Source organism: Notechis scutatus, chromosome 4 (assembly GCF_049901735.1).
Source record: "Notechis scutatus isolate UNSWTSFEM ecotype Mainland chromosome 4, rNotScu1.2, whole genome shotgun sequence".
Taxonomy (NCBI): domain Eukaryota; kingdom Metazoa; phylum Chordata; class Lepidosauria; order Squamata; family Elapidae; genus Notechis; species Notechis scutatus.
Window position 1 is genome coordinate 142,641,437 of NC_142012.1, and position 16,407 is coordinate 142,657,843.

At 33.5% G+C, this 16,407-nt stretch overlaps 1 protein-coding gene across 1 annotated transcript in view; it reads left to right on the plus strand.

The window, feature by feature from the left end:
* MED12L (mediator complex subunit 12L) overlaps positions 1 to 16,407 on the plus strand; it is a 196,110-nt gene that overhangs the window by 19,611 nt on the left and 160,092 nt on the right. Inside the window, exons 6-10 of the mRNA XM_087965157.1 lie at positions 1,559 to 1,669; positions 2,724 to 2,993; positions 3,810 to 3,959; positions 5,776 to 5,875; positions 8,010 to 8,146. Coding sequence (XP_087821283.1) covers positions 1,559 to 1,669; positions 2,724 to 2,993; positions 3,810 to 3,959; positions 5,776 to 5,875; positions 8,010 to 8,146 — 768 coding nt within the window. The remainder of the gene's footprint in view (positions 1 to 1,558; positions 1,670 to 2,723; positions 2,994 to 3,809; positions 3,960 to 5,775; positions 5,876 to 8,009; positions 8,147 to 16,407) is intronic.

Consider the following 16,407-nt stretch of genomic DNA (forward strand, 5'->3'; position numbering starts at 1 on the left):
ACAAATGATATTTATGACTTATCTTCAGAATTATGGCGATTGCAGTGCTCTCATGGTCAGTTGATTAGAATTCAGGTGCTTGGCAGCCCATCTGCATTTACATTCACAACTTGTGTATCAACTTCTCCTACCCATTTATTTCCTTCCCATCTCTGTCCAGTTGGTTGCCCTACACTCTGCTTCTCCTGCCAGTCTGGCCTCTGCCATCCCTATGACCCTGCACTCCATTCTGCACCCTCACCCTCCTGCACCCTCTTGCCCTCGCTGACTCATGAAAGGCCTTAGCAGCAGGAGAAGGAAGATGGTGAAGACAGCTGGGATGGTAGAGATGCAGGAACATTGGAGTGCAGGATAGTCAAAAGGCAGAGTTGGGTGGTAGATAGTTAGGTGGGAGGAATTTAAGTGGAGACAGACACAGCAGGACAGGAGAAGCATAAGATCCTCACCTAAAATGGCATGCTCCTGGCCAAGCAATTGCAACTGGGACCACCAAAACTGCTTTCACTAAGCAGTGTGGTCACATATTGTTTCATTTAAGAACTGCATCACTTAGCAGTAGAACTTCTGTTCCCAATTAGAGTTGTTAAGCAAGGACAAATGCTGTTAATTGATGTGTAATGGTATTAAAAACATCATAAATGTCAAAACTGCATCTTTAATGAAAAAAAAAAACTATACTAGTTGCAGAATAAATTAACCTTGTATACTTGGAAAAAGATGTACCTCTGTAGAATTATCCAATAATTCCTCCCATTCACATTCTTCCCCAGAAAACTATAGAGTTTATTTAGCATATATTTAGCATATATTCACCATATTTTGGATACACAATCTTTGCAAAGGAGAGAACAGTTAAAATATACTACAACTGGTAGTTCTACACAACAAACTGTAGTAGAAAGTTTCTATTTAGACTTTCAAACATTAAGTCTATTTCTTCTCCCTACATTTTTTCTGCCTCCTCTCCAAAGAGGAAGCATTCTGTTTTCCATATTAGGTACCCACTCCATATCAGGTACACTTATACCTGTAAGTGCATGAAATAATTTTTCAGTGTAAGTAAGTAGTCTGTCAGGCTATAAGAGCATTAGCTTTTCTTAAATAAAAACCCTTGTCTCTTCTATTTTCTTTTTGTTCAGGCATTCAGTTTCATTCATTTTCCCACCCAGTTGTTTTGCTTAATGCTGATCTATGAACATTGCATTTCACTGAAGTAAATCTTGGCTTGCTTTTCTGATTTTTGTTTGTGAATGGTAAGGTTTTGGCTACATAAGCACCATCACAGGAAGAATTGAATTGATACTGGAGGATGGTAATGATTCTGTGCTGTCATTTCAAATGTGTTGGTAACCAATAAGTGACTTTTAAACTCTTAATTTTAAATTTTAACATTGTTTTATAATATATTAAAATGTTCATATGGTTTATATGTCAGTTTTGTGACAATAAATTTTGTGGCATTTATTCTTAATTGGCATATTAAGCAATGAAGCAATGAAGTAATTGTTTTCTGTTGGATTTGGAAATTTCTTTACATATATTTCTAAAATTCCTTAAGGAAGGAATGCTTGAAAGACATGAATATTTAACATGGATCCTGGATGTCTTGGAAAAAATAAGACCAGCTGATGATGAACTTTTGAAACTCCTCCTACCACTAATGCTGCAGGTACAAAGGTTAATATAATTTGCCACAGTGCCAAAATACTCAGACAGATGTTTTCAGAATTCAGTATGTTAAACTAAGTGTAGCTTGTTTATAATTGGAATGTAAGGTTTGGTGTCAGATAAAAAATAAAATAACATGTATAAAGAAAGAATGGCTTCCAACTTACAGTTTATCAGCTACAATATCTGCCTCCTGTCTGTAATTGACAGTTTTAAGGCTGTTGAAGAAAATCTCAAGTCTCAAATTCCTAATATACATGGAAATATGTTGATTCTATACTAAGCTCATTCAGTTCTGGAGTTGTATCAGTACTAACTTTCACCTTAATAAGTCTTGGTACAGAGAACTCAGTAAAATTAATGCCAGCAAAAATTCACTTTCAATTCACATAGCTGCTAGACAGCTAGAGGCTTGACAGAGAGCTGGCAATGATCCCCAAATTGCATCAATAGATCTTGTGAGATTTCAGGCAAGTGTGTGGAAATCTTGAGATTTTATGCAACTTGTGGCCCATTTAAAACATTGCTTACATATTCCTGTATAGAAAATCCTAAGAGTGACTGAAAAGATTCCAATCATGATTTTATATTATTTAACATTTTAAACATTATTTTAGAACTCACCCTATAATTTTTGTTTACATGCCACACTACTGATTCTGTTAGTATCTTGCTTTTTTTCTTCTGAGGGTTAAGATTTTCATCTACCCCTTATCACTCACCAGATCTTTTTCCCCCTAAACCAGACAAAATAGACAACACAGAGCCTGGCTATGGTGGGAATGATCTGGGGCAGAAGTTGGCTAAGAAATTATGTAAAAGGTGCTTGAGGTCCTGTGGCTGCCAACTCTGATTTAGGAAAGATGGGTTTAAAAAGTTGTAATTGAAAAAAAAATCTGGCAGACTTGATACACCAAACTTTTCCTAGTGTGAGAGAGACTAGTGTAAGATTTAGCTTTGGATGTTTGGGGATGCTAAAGAAAGCAATAGCAACTGCGTGGGGAGTTTTGATATACACTCTGATTATGACTTTTTTTAAAAAAAATATCTTTCAGTATTCTGAAGAGTTTGTTCAGTCAGCCTACCTGTCGCGTCGCCTTGCTTACTTCTGTGCCAGACGTGTCTCTTCGTTGATAAGTGACAGTACTAACCTCATAGCTGCCCACTCGCCTCATATTATTATTGGACCAAATAATCCTCCTTTGGCAGCTTCCAGCTCTTCAACAACTGGTACTGTAGTGAATCCTGCCCAGCTTGCCTGTTCAGATTTTCTTTCCTGCCCCCAGCACCGCCCTCTTGTCTATGGCCTGAGCTGTATGCTGCAGGTAAGTGCATAGCAGAGAGGAAATTATGAAATAACATTTATTGGCTGTGTTACTGTTGAAAAAGTACTGCATTGTGGATCTGTTTCTTTCTCCCTCCTTCCCTCCCTCTCCTCATGGAAAGCAATTGTGTATGCATTAAAAATATCTCAGATAAATTTGAAATTTAGTTAGGAAGAGATTGGAATTAAATAGGATCTTTCCTGAGAAATATTTGAGTGACTATTCATTACTTTCTGAGATATTTTCTAGAAAGGTCATTTTTTTCCTGACTGTAGAATAATCAAATAGCTATAAAATTGGAGTACAAGGTTTAGGATTGTGCTCATTCACACTGACTTTTTCTAACGTATATGAAGATAATAGTACTAAGCATCTACTTTTGTTTGTTCATTTACTTCACAAAAATCTCGAGTAAAAGTGGTCTACAGAAACAAATAGAAGCTCTAGTTTTTTGGGATGTGTGTGTGAAATAATGATTTTCTTTTTATTCTTTTTATTTTATTTTTTAAATCCATTCTGATGGTTTGCTTCAGTTTGACAATTCAGAGCAGCAATGTTTAACTTTTAAAAGTAGCTTTTATGCAGTTGTTTTATGAACTGAAATATGTTATGCGTATTATTTTTTGAATTGCAATGATATTAAACCAGTCTATTTTTTAATGAACATAATGAAATAGATATAAGGACATTTTGAACAAATTGTGTGCACTTTTTTAAAAAAAAAACAACCCTTTTTTGTAAAAGTTTTTTTTGCTGCTTTCTATAAAATTGAATAATCTAATTACATCATTTAAATTCTTCTATTTTCTACTTCAGACTATAACTCTCTGTTGCCCAAGTGCCTTGGTCTGGAATTATTCTACAAATGAAAGTAAAAACATAAATCCTGGCTCACCTTTGGATTTACTTCAAGTTTCTCCATCCAGCTTACCAATGCCAGGAGGAAATTCTGTATTCAATCAGCAGGTAGTTTTTATTTGTATTTCAAAATATGAACAATCCATTCTGCTGAAAAATTCCATATTTCTGTCTTTCAAAAATGTCATTTTACAGCTAGTGGCTGTCTCTCCAATCATGCATCACCTTTTCCTGCTTCTTCATTGCAGAATTCATATATTTATATGTAAAGAGGGGGTAGGAGGTTTCTTCATGGAATGTAAAAAGTTAGAAAAAAAGAGTGTGATAAATGTGTTAGAAATGAATTTTCTGACAATGTTGGAATATTCATATAAAAGAATACACCATATAAACTTGTTTAACTTTCAAGTCTGTGAAAGTACCATTTCACCAACGTTGTACATACATCCTGAGTCTCAAATGCAATGAAATGGCTTTGATTGGTCATATGTTGGCCAATGTTCCATACAAGTTCTTTGCCCTTTTTAATATTGCCAAGAGTTGTAAAATAACATATAAGCCAAACCATTTGCAAGCGATATGGACCATCTTTAATATCAGTGCAGTTGTATTCCCCATTAAAGTGAATGTAAACATGTTTGAAGATATCGCCTTCTGTATTTTTTATTTATTGATTAAGGCAGTAGTCTAAACTCAAGCTATCCTGAAGCTGTTTCTGCAGTAGGGACTTTTGTTCATTCAATTTTAATGAAATAGCTCCATGACATCATCACCACCACCATCAAACTCTTGTTTTAATAGGTTTTAGGGAGACTGAAAAATTGAACGATATGCTAGATACCAGTACCTTATCATTTTTTTTTTTCTGTTGGAAGCATTTTAGCTGTTTTTTAAAAAAAATTAAATTTAACATTTAACTTGTTCTTTTTCAAATAGAAAAAAAACATTAAAAGAATTACTAACATAGTTTTGCATCAGATTATGAAGAAGGCCTGTCAATTAGCCAATATAAGTGACTTACATGTGGATCTCCTAATTTTAGCTCCTTAACATGAATTGTTTGAGGTCAGGTTCAGTAAGTGAGTGAGTGAACCCAAAGCTTCAGCAAGCTTCTTGTCTGAGCGAGGATTTAAACCTGGGTTACCTGCTCAGAGCTGAAAACAGTTACTATTTCACTGGCCCCCACATTAATGCTTACTTCCACATTAATAGTTAATTGTGCATTAATAGTTAGTTACACTGAGGTAAACATTTAGAGCTCACAGCCTACCTCAAAAGATGGCTATTTTGAGGGTAAATGAATGGATATCATACACGTCTCCTTGAACTCCCAGAGAATAGGCAGAATATAAATGTAATCAATGAATAATATTCATGTTCAAATATCCAAAATATGCAGCCTTTCAAGTCATACTACTTTGATTTTTATTTTATGCTATTTTCAGAAATATTGTAATAATTGCACAATACTGTACATTTCAAAATATTTAAACATTGAGCAGTTGTATGGAATATTGAGATGATTAGTCCGCTCTGTCTACATAAATAGTATCCTGTCCATAATTCTGAACAGAATTCAGGAACACATTCTTTCCCTGAACTGTTGAAAATAGATTTCCTTTGTTCCTTTACAGCAGAGGAGTAATGATTGGTTAACAAAGTGTGTTTTATTTTTCAAATGCTAACAAATTTCATTAAAACTTTCAGGAAGATGAATGTTAAGGTTTTTCAGATCAAAGGACTATTTTCTTGTAACTTACAAGAGTATATTGCTTTCCTGTTTTCCTGTGGTTCATCTGTACTTATTTATTTTTAATATATATATCCTCATACTCTGGAAAAGCCAGCACTAGGTACCTAACATTTATGTGATATGTGGTACATTATGCATGTATGTATTATACAATTGTTGCTTTCTTTACAGGTTCGTGCAAAGATTTTTGAAGTAGAACAGCAGATAAAACAAAGGGGCCGTGCTGTCGAAGTACGGTGGTCATTTGACAAGTGCCAAGAATCAACTGCAGGTAGACACTAAAATGGATTGTAAAAGCCATGAAGCTATAAGGACTTCATCCAGTGAAATTCATTGATTTTTAAAACTAAGTGATAGCTGCATTTTAGGTACCATTTATTGCTTTTCAGTCTTGGATTAAAGCCTTATTCTAAATATATTGGTATTGTCCACTTGAATGTAGAAGATGAACTAATATGGAATAAGTATGTGCAAAAAATATTTGTTGATACTTTTATGTCAGTTTTTAAAATTTCTCGAAAATGTTGTCATGGGTTTGAAACAACTCCACCTAAAGATGCTGAGTCGTTGGATACAAGATGGGAGGCAAATAAATTTTCTAATATATAAATAAAGATAAGCAGTGATTGCAATAGTTGAAATAATGTAGTTACTGTTATTACTATTATATACAGAACAAGGTGAAATCAACAGCTGCCAGTTCTTTAGCTTAACTTAGCCTTCATCCGCATCAAGTTCTTCCCAACTTGGGAACTTGAGAAGTTCTACACAGTGTGTGGTATAGTATATATATGGATCCAAACTATTTATAGTGAGATTTCCATGAATCACACACTACAATAGTCTAGATGCTGATTCCAACTATTCTAGCTCTGAATAATTAGAATCAATACTTAGTTTATTAGACTGTGTTATTTATTTGTGCAAAAATAATCATCATTATTATGATAAATCATCAACATAATCCAAATAATTTCTTTCCCATTCCTTGGCAACACATTGCCAAGAGGAAAATAACAGTGCTAATTTGTATGGTGCTTTTCAAGAGCTGCTCTTTGTCTGAGTTTGAAAGATAAGATGCCTCTGGTTAGAAACTGTTGGAGATCACAGGAAAACTATGGGATAGATTTGGCAGGTAAAAGAAAACATCTCAGGACAAGGCTATAGAAATACTTCTGTACTATTGCCAAAACTGCATGCGTGCGTGCACACCCACACACACATAGTCACATTTAGGAGTTGAGCTTCATTCAAGACCGTCTTTCTTTTTTTCTTCTTTTGTGGGGGGAGCTTGATGCTTAAAAGTGGTAATTTTTGCTTATGTGTGTGTTGAAAAATCAGTGAAAAAATGCCTGTCTTCCAAAAAGAAAAAAACCATCTGTAAACATCTGGCCTTCTATGTTTCAAAAAATTATGCTTATTGACTATTTTGCCATATTTTGGGATTCTTTTGGGAACACTATGACCAGGCTATTTTTGGAAGGATTGTTTTGATGTAAGTAAGAAGCTGCATGTACTTTTGTACCCCTGAGATCCCAAGAATCAAAATCTGTCCCTAAGGAGAAAAAGAGGAGAGAAGTCTGGGAACATATCAGTTTATCTTTCTTTTTCTTCCTTTGAAAAATTATGGTTTCCTCTGGTAAGCAGGCCAACTATTTGAAGGATTCATTTTGTTTTATTGTTCCATAGCTTTATTTATCCATTTTCTCAAGAGATTTTTGTTCCAAGTTTCACTGTCGAGCCTCATGATACAATAATTTGAAAAAACTGACATTTTATTTCATGTTTTAAATCTACAAAACTTTTCCATTTAAGCACATTCAAAGAAAATGTATTTTCCGCAATCAACTAAGTTTTTATCACTTAAACTGAATAGACACTCACACTCAAATATTTTTGTCATTAATGCCATTTAAAGTTTTATCAGTGTTTGTGCAAGAAGCTACTCAGTTAATGTTCTTAGCATTTTTAAGGTTTGTATGCTATAGCAACTTTCCACAATATGGGACCAGTCAGGGATCTCAGACTCCAAATCCCATTATTTGGTCATGCTGATTGGGATGTATAGCTCAAGAGATCTGTTGGACACTGGTTAGAGAAATTTACCTTATAGATTTACTAAGTGCCTAATAAACAATAACAGCTTTATAGCTATCAACACATTTTAAAATCCTATAGCAGTTAATTAGGAGATTGAGAATTCTTAGGATAGAGGTAGGGCTTGTGGGAAAGAGGTTAGTGATAAGACAATTAAAAAGTACATTATGTGGAGTGGAGATCCGTAAAACAAAACACAGGGCAGCTCCCAATCAATACCAGTTTTCTTCCAACGAATTGTAATAATTTTGATGTCACAACTTGAATGTATCATCATTTTTTTTCTTTTCTGTTTTCCCTTTATCCAGGGGTTACTATCAGCCGTGTTTTGCACACTTTGGAGGTTTTGGATAGACACTGTTTTGATCGTTCAGATTCTAGCAACTCAATGGAAAGCCTTTATAACAAGATTTTCTGGGGAACTCATAATAAGGATAATCAGGAGGTATTTACATTGTTCATATTCATTTCCCCTAGTGTTTAGTCATTGTATTCTTCTTCAATATATTTGCTTCAAGACTGATTTTCAAATTGTGACTCTATGGATGTAATGTAGTCTTCAAAGCATCAATTAAAGTCTGAAGCAATTTTTTCAGTGCTGTGCCACTTCATTTATGTTATGTCTTGTGATTCCAACTTGCTGAGAAATTACATTTTTGATTTGACAATTGTGTACAGAAATGTCAAATAAGCAGCTGTGCATATAACAACACAATAAACGTGTAGTTACATTTTTCCAGAAATAATTTGATGCTAGATGCCCTCTCCCATTCCTCTGTATTCAAAATAAATTTTATTATGCTAATTCATTGCTGAAACCAAATATTTATGTAAACAACTGTACAAACCTTTTTTTATAACACTGCAGAGGAATATATTTTAATTTTCACATTCAGGTTAACACTAAAATTACAGGGTTGAATACTGAATTGAATACTTTCATTTTAGTATTTGGATTTGATTGTACTTATGTAGCATATTTTGGTGGAAGGACATTTCTGATTAGCTTTGATAAAAGCAAGGCTAACAGCAGCCTCTTTTCTTTTTATCCCAAGTACGTCCCATTGAGTTCAACAAGGCTTACTTCTGGTAGCTATAGGATGTGCTTCTGAGAAAACAAGTGGAGATTTGAAATACACATTCAAATATAGGATTTATCTTAACAAATATAATAAAGAAAGTGTTAATTTCTTCATATAGGTAACAGCATAATAGTTTGGAAAAAAATAAGTAAGATTAGAACTGGTTATTACTGTGGTTATATAGAACTGGTTATTACTGTGTGTGCCCTATTTCCCCAGAGATCTGTTGACCCCAATCCTATTTGCTTTTTGCAAGGCCTTAAATTCATAGGCATTTGGGTCAGATGAGCCCTCTTGGCTAGTTGTTTAGTCACTGCTTCAATAATTGTATTAGAATTATATTTTTTAACCCAAGGATATAGTGTCTTATATGTGTCTCTCTTGGTGTATTTGTGTTAATTTTTAAAAATCTTTTGTACTCTATCTATTGTAAAGTTACCTCATGAAATGGGCAGCTATTTCAGTGGTATGAATGTATGAATAAATAAATAATTAAATTAATTAATATTGGATGGGACACTTCCAAAAGTTCCTGAGGCTGAAAGCTAGACTGTGAAGTAAAACTTATAGTCCTCTGAAGATAAGCTCCACTCTTTACATTTATTTAGGAATGTTATTTGAATTTTTAAAATGTTCAACGTGAATTCAAAATGCTATTAATATTGATGCATGCTTATGGTTCAAAATTCTAACTTGTGTTATAACTTGATAACTGTTAAAAAAACAACAAAAAAGGATGTGTAAGTAGATATACCAAAATCCCATAGTATAATATTTACTACAGAGGTTCATTTAAACTTATTCAAGAATTGCAGTAATTAATGTTATCAAAGGCAAGGGGAAAAGAGCACTGTTTTATAGAACATGTAACCAGTAAATAGTTAGGCCACAACGTTTAGAAATCTCAGTTACTTTGATCATGTATATTTAGCTCAGTCTTGGCAAAATTGCATGTCAGTTGAAAGCTGTTCATACAGGTAATCCTCAATTTATGATCACAGTTGGGACTGGATTTTCAGCTGTGTCATGGTGGTTTTAAGTGAGTCACTACATGACTTCATTTGATTTTATGATTGTTTTTACGATAGCCACGTTGTTTACCAAATCCAGCATTTCCATAGAAATGACAAAAACTTCAGAAATCTTGATAAAATTAGCTTGCAACTGACAGAACAAATGCTATAACTGGGTATGTGCTGATGTTGGCTTCTGGTTGCAATTGGACAAATTGCCAATTCTAAGTTACAGAGGAATAATATTTTTCCATGATATATGTGAGAACCTTAATCTCATCTAACAAATGCAGCATTTTTCTCTGTCTTTCATTATGTCAAATAAAATACATATTATATTTTGACCATAATGACCATTAAATCATGGTTCAGTTGATCATGGTTTATTGAATAAGTAAAATTAACGTATTATTTTGTATATACCTAAAATTTGAAAAAACATTGCATCTGAACCACTAGATGGCAGTTTATTTCTTTATCAAAAAAGAGCAAAAATGTTACAGTGTATCTTCTTTTAAACTGGATACCATATTAGAAAGACATGTGTATCTTTCAGGCTGTTCTTTTTCAAAATAGTTTTTGTGCTTTTTTCTTCCTAGCAACTTATTGATCATAATTTTTATTCAGTTTGAACATATAAATTTTGAGCCTCTTGTGCATATACAATAGTAAAATTATTTCATGTATACAATTTAAAAAGCAGTTTAATTATTTAGACTGAAACATTGATAAATTGCAGTGAAAGTCTTCAAAAACACCTGAATGACTAAATTCATTAAAAAATAAAAGCTAGTGTTAGCTGGTGTAAATTAAAAAGTGTCATTTGGTTGATGTGGGTAGCCATAGAAAAATGCATAGATAAATAAAAAGTTACCTTAGCAGTATGATTTTACTGCTATTTAGTGTTTCGTTTTCTGTATCATGGAGAAAATCTATCCATGGAGACAGGAAAAGTCAACACTGGGCACATAATCACACTTTTCGTAATGAAAATTGTGGTATCTTTATCTTTGTAAGTTTGTGTAAACAAAGGCTTTGAACATAAAGTTTGTGAACAAAAAATCATTGGATTATTTTAACTTGTTAAAAGTGAATTTTAACTTTATTAATTATATAACATTTTAAAAAATTATCCAGAATTCTTTAAGAACACATCAGGAAAAGCCAAGTATTTTGAGGTAATATTTATGAATTGGAGAATAAATATAAGTTGTGTCCTTTTTATTTCATGTTGTGGGAGAATAGTTTTTGGAAGCTTTTAGAAATAAAACTTTTGGGTAAAAAAAGAAAGGACAGAGGGAACTTACATTAACCTTTATTCCTTTCTCTGCCTGCTGAGTATTTACTCAGAACAAGCCTTTAAAGTTTTCCAGTAAAGTCCTTAATAAAAACATATCATTTAGCACTAAATTATCCATGGTTAGCAAAAGGTTCAGTTCAGTCAACATCACAGTTTCATTTAGCTTTTAAAAGCCATGTTTTTGTATTCTCTTATACTCTGCTACTACCCTTTGATGTTACTTTTCATCTCATTTTGTGGAGAAGATACCCACTTTCCTACTTAAAGTCTGTTTTCACAGACAATACTGTCTCCTGGTATTGGTTATCTTCCATTTGCCCCAAAACTACTTCTTTTGGAAAATCAGTTCTTAGAACTATATTTTGTTGTTAAGAAAGGAACTGATCAGAAACATTTGGCTACTTGCTTACTTTGCTTATTTTCCACTTACTTGCTGCAGTTTCTCTAGCTTTCATTATTCATGATGTGTAATATTAGTTCATGAAAGGATCTCCATATATTAAGCATAACTCAGCCTCAGCCAGAAGATTAATCTAACCCTCTTAAACAAGCTGAGTTGGAAGAAAGATTCACATCATACATCTTGTTGTCAGTAGCTGAAATTTTTAGAAAAGCTAACACAGACATTGAGTCAAAATGAAACATTTTCTTAAAAATAAATCCACCCTTTATTTTTGTCTATTTGGAGTGAAAAACTGAACTCTCACTCTTTTGGAAATGAATATGCTACCAGGAAAGCAGTTGGGCCTGCTCTAAAACCTTATTCCAGAAGATCTGTGCTAGAAGAATCTTCATTAACCATTTTCATAATCAGAAAAGGGCTAACTGAATAAGGAATAATTATGGTTTACTTATTCTCTTTCCACTACTGTACTCTTAAGAACTACAAATGAAATTTAATGAAAAAAATACATTCCATTAATATAGATCAAACAAATAGATGCGCAGATAGGGCAGGCCAAATTATATATGCCATTGTTTGCTCATTGAAATTCATTTGCAGGTTCTATCCCTGATACCATAGTTTCCTTGATACTTTCCTTGTTAAAGATATCCCTCCCATATCTGTAGAAAAGTTATGTTAAAAATTGAAAGTATAATAATGGAAAATATTGATTAGAGTGGCAATTTTAATTCTGTATTAAGTTTACGTGAGACTAAATCATAGACAAAGATTGCTGCAAATTTCATTAACAAATAAATTTAATAAATAATATTAATAATTATTTCAACTACTCATAATATATAGGTACTGTATAGCTGTAAAGTCTTGCTTTGGCTAATAATCTAAAAGACCATTTACACCAGGGATCTTCAAACCTGGCATCTTTAATACTTGTGGATTTCAACTCTCAGAATTCTAGGAGAATTCTATGGCTGCAGTATCAGCTATGGCTAATCTACAGTAAGCTAGTATTTCTGGTTTAACAGATAAAGTTGTCAGTTTATTGATGTATTAATGTGTTTTTCAGCTGCAAAGTTTTTTTTTCTTTTTTGCTTTAGTGGCTTTGTGGTGGGTGATACTTCAGTAAAAGGCCTCAACACAATCTTAATCTCTTCCTGTCATGGGTGGTAGGAGGTTTGCTGATAATATTTGGTTGGCATAGGAAAAATATATGCTTTGCTCCATAAAAGCATTGAGGTTATTTTACAGCAGAATAGTATTTAGCATACTCTAAATGGAAAATTGGAAAATTGTCTACAAATCAGAAGACAGCATTACTAATATGCAGAACAAAATGAAGTTTGGGGAAAATTCAGAAATAAAAAGAGAATCCTATTAGCTGATTTTGCTGAAACTTGTATGAGAAATTTTGACTTAATATTAAAATTAACATTATTAAAATTAACATTAAAATTACTAGAATTTTCAGTTGATTTCCTATTGTAAAGTTTGAACAGCAAAGGACAGTTTGTGGAGCTCAGAAGCAAAAAAAATAAATGCTGAGGATTATTGTTACATATGAAGCTGCAGCTTCTGAAATTTAGTCTTTGATGTTTGGATTGACCTTTGGATTCTTCTTTTGTTTTGTCAACTAACATAACATTGAAAATTTGCTAACACACAACTTACTTAAAATCAGCAATACACATTTAGTTTATTTATAGAATTTACTATATGTTAAGAGCCAGTTTTTTAAATGTAGGGTACATTTACCATCCCAGAGGAAAGAAATCTGCCTTTAGCAAATGAATTTTCAAATATTAAACACTCATGTTCTGATAGCTTAAGTTAATCTACAATGCAGTAACAAATCTGGGACTAGAACAACTAGAAACCAACAACACTAGACTTAACAATTGCCTCGATCTCATCTTCTGCAATAGTTTGAATTCAATTTACAGAATACAAATTAAAGAACCCTTTTCCAACAGTGACTACAACATGATTGACTTTTGTCTCAACATACGTCCACACAAAAATCATCACAATGACAAAATCCCCAATTATAACTTTAAAAAAGGCAACTATGATCTTATAAACAATGATCTCTCATCCCTTGATTGGCCATTTCTATTCTCTGGATGCAATACTGTAGAAGACCATTACAACATATTTTTACTGAAGTCAAAAGAGTCATCAAACTATATGTATCATTAACAACTCCCAAAACCAGAAAAAAACAAATTACCCAAAACAATAAGGAAGCTTCAATCCCTTTAAATAAATCACTTTAGCGGAAAAACAAATCTGGTCACGTTGCCAACTTCAAAAGCTGATATAAAAATTTATGCCACAAGTTAAAAACTGTTGAGGTAATTCCCTGTTAGGACAATGAGAGCATATAGGGAGACGTATTTGAGAGTAGTGTTTGAATAATACACACACAGCACACAGATACACTATACAATAAATGTAGATTTTTACTTCCAGAAACTTTTAAGCAAAGTTCAAACAAGCAGTCCAAAGTCATTCACAGGTTAAATCAGTCAGTTTTCAGTCCAGGGATAATCCAATTACAAAGTCCAGTGTCAAAAACAGTTCAGTATCAGACTTATATCAAATCCAAAAATAGCAGTCAATTAAGAGGAATGGCAAAACTCTCCAACAGAAGGAAACAGAGACTCACAGAGACTTTTTCTGAGACTAAGATTGAGACAACCCAGGTTTCTGGCTCCATCTTATGGCCGTTTGAGAAAACACACCCAATTATAGTTTTGTATTTTCTTAAAGAAACAGTATAAAAATGTCTATCCTGCTTTATATATTTCCAACCCAAATAGCTGTTAGGTGACTTACATTCCTAACATTCTCCCCTTTTGGGCAGGACAATATATACAACCTTACATTCTAATTCCATAATCCTCACAGCAAGCCTTATGCTTTATGGAGCCTTGGGCCTTTGTAAAATGATCTGCTATATTGTTTTCTGACATACAGTGTTCTAGCTTAATCATTTTACTTTGCACACATTGTCTGACATTTAAATATCTTAAATCTGTGTGTTTCGTTCTTGTCTTAACAGCAATATTTGAAGCCATCTGTATTGCTGATTGGTTATCTTCATAAACAACAATAGAATCTGTTACATCAATTCCCATATCAATTAGTAGTTGCTTATACAAAACTAAATCTGTACATAGTAAAGATAAACATGAGAATTCATCCTCCATTGTTGACAAACTTAGATGTTTCTGTCTAATAGACCTCCATCCAATCAATGCTTTTCCCTATAATACTACAGTACCCAATGTAGATTTTCATGTATTTATGTCTGTAGCAAAACTTGCATCAGCATATGCAGTTAAATTCAGTTCATCTTTAGGCTCCAAGTACAATGAATAATGCATTGTTTGTTTCAGATATCTTAACACACGTTTAGCAGCTTGCCAGTGCCTTTCAGTTGGCTCAGTGTTAAATCTCTCTAATTGATTAACACTGTATGCAATATCTGGCCTTGACCAATTACTGCGATAAGATAAACTACCAATCAAGGACTGATAAATGTTCTTATCAAAAATAGGAGTTTGAAAATTACTATGGCTAAACTCCTGGCTCATTGGTGTCTTAGCCGGCTTACAAAGTTCCATTTTATAACTTTTTAGTAATTGGTTAATTTTATCTGCCTGTGAGATTTTGTATCCTCCCCTAGTTCTATCTATCTTTAAACCAAGATATTGTTTGATTTCTCCTAATTGTTTTATTTTAAATTTCTTATCTAACAGTGATATTATTTTAGTAGCTTCTTGTTCAGTTTTGGTGATTAATGCTATGTCATCAGTAAACAATAGCAACAATGAAATTACACCATTACTTTCTCTATTAAACAAACATGGATCAGCCATGCCAGCTACAAAACCTATCCTAGTCAATTCTTTAACTATACATTGGTTCCACTCATATCCTGATTGCTTCAAACCATAAAGACTCTTTTTCAATCTCCAGCAATGTTGTATTATCATTTTTGAGACCTAAAAGTTTCTTTAAATAAATAGTGTGTTGCAATGGTGCATGCAGATATGCCGTCTCTACATTCAAATGATTTATAATGTATTTCTCCTTAGCTGCCCACACTAATGCTGCCCTTGATGTAGTAGCCTTCAGACTAGGTGCAAACACCTCATCGTAGTCATTTGCTGTCTGATTGAACCCTTGTGCTACTAACCTGCCTTTATGGGTAACAGTCCCATCTACATCTGTCTTCAGTTTATAAATCCATTGACATCCTATGGCATGTTTACCTGGTGGTAACCTAACATTTTCGTATACCTCCATTTTTTTTAATGATTCCAGTTCCTTATCCATTGCTTTCTGCCAAGCAGCCTGATCCTTAGTAGGATACAGTTTTAGTTCACTATAATTACTTGGAACTGTATTCACTTGGCATACAACACTAGCCTGATATCTATGAGGTGGTCATGTTACTTGGGTTGATAATACAAGGCTTACTCATCTTGGTAATACAGGGCTTACTGGTGGACTTTCCTGTGTCACCTGCTCCTGTTCTTCTATCTCCTCCTGTGCCTGAACTCCTACTTCCTCCTGTCCTTCCTCTTTAATGGCTATCCGTGGTTTACTGATTTTATCTTTAGGGACTATTTGGGTGTCAATAATAATATCATTGCTGGATTCCTGTTCCAGTTTATTCCACCCAATGTGCTCGAGAAATTTTGCACTAGCACTACAATAAACAAGAGCTGTGCCTTGATCCCAAAATCTAAATGATCTATGGTTGGCTTCATAACCCACAAAAAATAACTTCTTAGCTCTATGTTGCCCTTTCAGTCTTACTTGAGAGGGAATATGCACCCATGCTGGAGCTCCAAATGTGTGTAAATAACTTAAATTTGGTTTTCTGCCATGCCAACG